The sequence below is a fragment of the Drosophila albomicans genome, chromosome X (assembly GCF_009650485.2).
Source record: "Drosophila albomicans strain 15112-1751.03 chromosome X, ASM965048v2, whole genome shotgun sequence".
Classification (NCBI taxonomy): domain Eukaryota; kingdom Metazoa; phylum Arthropoda; class Insecta; order Diptera; family Drosophilidae; genus Drosophila; species Drosophila albomicans.
In genome coordinates this window covers 26,651,821-26,657,923 of record NC_047627.2, presented here as the reverse complement: position 1 = coordinate 26,657,923, position 6,103 = coordinate 26,651,821, and the positions used below count along the sequence as shown (strand labels likewise).

At 41.2% G+C, this 6,103-nt stretch overlaps 1 protein-coding gene across 1 annotated transcript; it reads right to left on the bottom strand.

Annotated features, from left to right (window-relative positions):
• Nucleotides 1–668: 668 nt before the first annotated feature.
• On the bottom strand, nt 669–1,850 carry LOC117570061 (ubiquitin-conjugating enzyme E2 D4). The gene has a single exon (XM_034251499.2). The coding sequence runs from the start codon at nt 1,720–1,722 to the stop codon at nt 967–969; it is 756 nt and encodes a 251-aa protein (XP_034107390.1). The 5' UTR covers nt 1,723–1,850; the 3' UTR covers nt 669–966.
• Nucleotides 1,851–6,103: the final 4,253 nt, after the last annotated feature.

The window sequence follows — 6,103 nt, the reverse complement described above, 5'->3', positions numbered from 1 at the left end:
ATTTTTTTTTTCATTCTTTTATTTTTTTCTTCTTGTTTGGTTTGCGTTTTTTGCGCGCTTACAAATTGTTGACGCCCTGGCGAGGAGACGAAGAAAACCACAAGCCGCAGACTAGTCAAAGAAGCGACTTCTCAACTACTTCGCTGTTATCTTTTTTCTGTCTCTCACTTTCTCTCTCTTTCGCTCTTTTTTTTACTCTCTTTTTCTCTTTTACTCCCTTTTTTGCTCTTTCTCTCTCTCTCTCTCATTCTTTCTCACGCTTTCTCTCTTTCTTTTTCGCTCACATTCCCTTTCTCTTTCTCTCCTCTATATCTTTCTATCTTTCTCTGTTTGTGTCTCTCTATCTTTGTCTGTATATCTCTATTTCACTCTCTCTCTCTCTTTCGCTCTTTCTTTTACTCTCTTTTTCTCTTTTGCTCCCGTTTTTGCTTTTTCTCTCTCTTTCCTTCTCTCTCTCTCTCTTTTACTCTCTCACTCTCTCCCTTTCGCTCTTTCTTTTACTCTCTTTTTCTTTTTTTCTCTTTTACTCTCTTTCTCTCTGTCGCTTTCTCTCTTTCTTTTTCGCTCACATTCCCTTTCTCTTTATCTCCTCTATCTCTTTCTATCTTTCTCTGTTTGTGTCTCTAACGCTATCTCTATCTCTGTCTGTATATTTCTATTTCACTCTATCTCTCTCTATTTTTGTCTTTATATCTCTCTTTTTTTCTCTCTCTCTCTCTCTTTCCCTTTATCTCTCTCCGTCTTATTCTCACTATTTTTTTCTTTCTCTCCTCTATCACGTTCTATCTATCACTGTCTGTATCTCTCACTCTTTATCTCTCTCTCATTCTCTCGTCTCTTACTTTCACTCTCTTGATCTCTCTCTATAAATATATCTATCTCCCTTTCATCATACCTCTTTCTTTTTCTCGTTCTTCGTTTTTTATTTATTTTGCTCTCTTTCTCCCTTTTTCTCTCTGCCTACGCTTATTGGACATTCTCTGTCACCTGCTCCTCGACTGTTGTTTCCCTCTGCCCCTCTTCCGCTTGCTCCTCGGCTGTCGTCTCAGTCTGTTCCTCTTCGGCTTGCTGCTCCTGCTCCTGTCCCTGCGCTTGAGGCTGCTTCTCAGCTGCTGCTGCCTTGGGCATCGCATAACGCTTCGTCCAGTGGCGCGCGATCTTGTCGTGCTCCTTGCGATTGAAATTATACTGATTGGCAATGCCCATGACAAGCGGATCCTTGGGATTGCATTCACCGATCAGCACCCAAATCGATAGCAGAACCTTGGCGATATTCATCACCGGCGACCAGCGTTCGTCCAGCACATCCAAACAGATCACACCGCGACTGTTCACATTGCAATGATAGATCCGGGTGACGAACCGGATCTGTGGCGGACGAAATGGATACGAGGCCGGAAAGCGAATGTCCAGCTTAAAGACCCCGCCCTCATACACGGTGCCCACTGGGCCCAAAATCGTGGCACGCCAATGACACAGATCCTCCTTGTGCATTTCGGCACTGCAATTCGGCGGCGGATTCTGTGTGATCTCGATCAACTCGCGCTTGATCCGCATCTGCGGACCGTTCGGTGGCGCCATCTTTGGCTCATCTGTTGCACCACTCGGACGTGGACTTATCGATGTTGATCCATGCTGCTGTTGCTGCTGTTGATTGCCGGTGCTGGTGCTCGGTTCATCTCCAGTTACAGCTTCGGTGTGCTCCTCCTGCTGCGTTGACATGGCTGAACAACGCTTTAATTTAGAAAAATGTTCAATCGCAAATTTACATCAAATGGGGGCAAACAAAAAATGAACACTCAAATATTTCACACACTTTTTTTCTCCACTCAATTCGACTTCAAAGCATTTCTGATGTGAGACGCCAATGTTTCTAGAGTACCTCAACGAACTACTATAATCTCAAGACTTTAAAGTCATTAGCTACTGTGACAACCCTGAAAATGCAACATAACCTCAAAAGCAGCTAAGAAAAGTTGTGATAATTAAATTTTTACTGCTTTAAATACATTTTTTCTCTAAAATTTATAGAAAACTAAGAAATTTTTACACATTTACACATTTATAAGACATTTATATGTTCTCAAGAAATTGGCCTATTTCTTAATTGATTTCTCTAAAATTTGAGATTACTGTGACAACCCTAAAAATGCAACATAACCTCAAAAGCAGCTAAGAAAAGTTGTGATAATTACATTTTTACTGCTTTAAATACATTTTTTCGCTAAAATTTACGGAATCTATAGAAAACTATGAAATTTTTTTCATATTTACACATTTATAAGACACCTTTCTTATATGTTCTCAAGAAATTGGCCCATTTCTTAATTGATTTCTCTGAAATTTGAGATATCTAAGCGATATTAGTTTCCAAATAATAACTTGACAATTTCTTAACTATCTTCTTTCAAATTTGTAGAACACTTTCGAACCTCGTTCAAAGAGTATCCCATAACTGTGATAGTGAAAACTCTGCATTAGTTGTAGCCACAAAACTTGCAACTATTTGAGGCAAAAGTCGCTTACATTTGATGGCTGTGTCAAGGCACTTGAGGCCAGACTTTAAGTGAAAAGCAATTTTCTGCTGACAATGCCATCAAACTGGGCGGCTTCCCCCTCCCCCGAAGAAGGCGATGTGTGGTGGGGAGAGGGGGTTGGGGTTACGAAAGGGGGTGGTACGCCCATTCGATGTATCGCCAAACGACAACGACGATGAGGACGACAACGCTTGCTTAAACAAGTCAAACGTTAATGAACTTAAAGAAATTAATTAAAGTGCCACACACTATCACAAGCAGAGCGAAAGAGAGAGAAAGATAGCTAGAGATGAGGACAAGTCAGACGCATATGTGTCTCAGTATGTGCGTGTGTCTGTGTGTGTGTGTGTGTGTGTACGACGCCTTTATTGAAAACGACATCCGGTTCGGCCATCAAGCGACGTCATTGGCCGCTGGGTCGGTCGCTTGTAGCAAAGTAAATGCAATAAAAGCAACACCCAAAAGGGATTCCGAGCAGGAGCAGACTGTCAGTCAGGTGGCCAGCAAGGCCAAGGTGTGCACATGTGGGCGTGCCAACACACCAGCTAACATCGCCAACTAGCAGTTACTCTGCTTTTGGTATTATTATGCAATATATTAGTGTATTTACATCTCGCTAGTATATTTATTAGTTTGGTCAAAGTTCGCTAGTTTTGACGCTTGGTATATTTTTGTGTATACCAGCCAGCTGTAGAAAATGCGTTCACACTGACTCCACAAGTGAAATTAACGAGCCGAATCGGCGCATTGTTGCTAATCAACATAATGTAACTCCATATGTAGATCACGGTAAAGCACATAACTACCAATTGGCCGCCTTCGAATTAAACACATTCAAATTCAGCATTAGTCGACACATCTGCATATGTACATACGGTGCCAGGGCTGTAACGTCTAAATTAAAAACTTTGATGTGCTTTCTTAAAAGCAGCTGACTTACCAATGCATATACATATGTACATAGATGCAAATGCAAATACACTGAGGAGCAAAAGGTCAATTGTATGGTACTGATTCTAACACACAGGCATAGAAATATTTCACAAATCGCTAATTTTCTTGCAATTGAAAACGTATTTATTATTATTGCTTTGATTACTACTCCGATAATTGTATCGATGTTGTATATCGTTTTACCACCACATGTGGTCTACCAAGTTATCGAACACTGCGAAATGGCAGCTGTGTTACACTTTGTTCACTTAGTGAATATGCCGCAGCAAAAGGCGTGGTGCGCATGTTAAATATTGTGGGCCCATTTGTTGCCAATGTGCCGGCTTGCAGACCATGAACATTGCTGCACGATATTGCGCAAAATTAACAAATGAGTCGCGGCAGTGATGCGTCCTGTTGTCCTGTTGTTCGTACGTACACGAAACACTTCGCAATCCAAGAGCCTGGTGGCCGTTTGCGTGTCAAACGGTTTCTGCACTCTCAGCTTTTATTGAATTCCATTACAGTCTCATGTCAGTCAACCGAGAGAGAGGGAGAGAGCGACGTTCGGTAACGTCATCATAAAAGAACGCCTGCACTGCCCACTAAGCCACCCAACCTCAACCCCGCCCACGCCAACGTCCAGTCAGCATCCTTAACACCCCCCGCCCACACATCGGATTGTTTGTCCTGTACAGTGCCAGAATGACCAAAATAATGAAAAGACATTGGAAGAGCGCCAGTGCCTGATATTGACGTTGTTATCATTAATGGAAAATTGTTTTAGATGTTGCAGCTATTAAAACGTCCATCCGGCTAGTCAAGCCAATTGCTATAGCACTTGTCGCTGCATCCATAAAATTTAAATTTCAATAAGTTGCTCGCGCAATCGATAGCGACTGAAATGTGTTATCGAAAATATCGCAATCAACTTGACAGCCGATAGGTCATTATACCATTCGCATAAATTAACTCCCCAATTGGCAACGAGCAGATAAAAGTAATAATGTTAAAATATTCAATTTTTTTTTATAAAATATGTATTACAAAAATAATGCAATAAATTCATTAAATTGCAGCAGTGGACAAAGCAGGCAACATATAAATGGGCAGCACTGCGTTCTGCTAGATCTTTGGCAACACTGCGTTCTGCTCGATCGTTGGCAAGACTGCGCTCTGCTCGATCGTTGGCAACACTGTATTCTGCTAGATCGTTGGCAACATTTGCATTATTCAAAATTGTGCTTCGTTCGCGATTCGACAGCGTTTTTTTTTTTTCTTCTTTTTTTATAGTGATTAGTTTTGCTTGTGAAAAGTGTATGCGCAAATTGCCATGTGAATAAATAATAAAAGCAAAGTGAAGTGATGTGAAAGATCTAATTTGCCAAGGCAAGTTGATAATTTCGTAGTGCGTGTGTTTTGCTCTAAACTGAGCTCGGGCCTGTCCAACAAAATGGAGGAGCAGCGTCTGCAGCTGACAGCAGCGCCCAGTTTTGCTGCTGCTGCTTCTCTGCTTACTGTGTTCGGTTTGACAAAATTTCTAGCTTTCTCTGCCTCTGCTTAGTCAGCATGCGGGCTGCACCCAAAAATCAGATCCAGTCGGTGATAATGCCAGCAGTAGAGTCTCTCTGGCTAGTGGGGTGGGGGGTTACTCTGACAAAAGCCCAGACAAAAGATGCTTATCGCATTTTGCTTTGTGGCGTCTTTCCTTTCTTTGCCTTTGCCGCCTGTTTTGCCTGCTGCTGTTGCTGCCGCTTGCTGATTCGGATCTATGAAAAGTATGTACTTACTACTATTATCACTGCTATTACTACTAATATTTGTGCACGATGAGAATTGGAATTTGCATTCAATAATTAAACAAATTTTTTTCACTCTCTTGCAGCTGTGCTGATTGGGTGAGTACATGCAAACTCCTTTGTTACTACTATTTCAATTGCTACTACTATTTAAAGAGCTACTACTATTTTGCTTTGAAGTTTGTCTGCAATTTGTGTGCTAAGCAAATTGATACGATTTCATCATAATTAAGTGTGTGTGTGTGTTATGTGTATGCAAAACAACAATAACGTAATTAATTGGACTGGCTTAAGACAATCAAATGTCAATTAACAAATCGCAGCCTAATTTTCCGACTGCCAAATTGCGGAGAACATAGAAATGCCAGTGTTGCCCACTTGGCAATTTTCTAGCTATATTTTACAGCTAATGAATATTTGTTTTGCAAAAATGAAGCCATTTTTTTTTTTTTTTTTTTCGTTTTTTTATATTTTGACTTATATTTTTGGGAAATGAGAATTCAATTGCGCACAAAAGCGGCAAAAGGCAAAAGCAAAAGTTAATTTCGTCAACTAAACCGAGAGAAATGTTGTTGTACGGCTTCACAGTCAATCTTATATACAAAAAGCTGCAACTGCAGGAGGCATAACTCGAGAATGGCAGAGGGGTGATGCGGGGAGAGGGAGAGGGGACTCAATTAATTTAAGGGATTTCACAAAACTAACACTGGCATTTTGTGCAGCGACTCCTGGCTTTAGCTTTAGCTTTAGGTTTAGCTTCAGCTTTTGGCTTTGGCTTTGGCTTTGCCATTTTGGCATTTGGCGGTCTTCGCACACAGATTTTCGGCCCGAGAC

Bases quoted from the DNA above. Each gene is read 5' to 3' on its own strand.
- LOC117570061 (XM_034251499.2), bottom strand. From the start codon at position 1,722: ATGTCAACGCAGCAGGAGGAGCACACCGAAGCTGTAACTGGAGATGAA.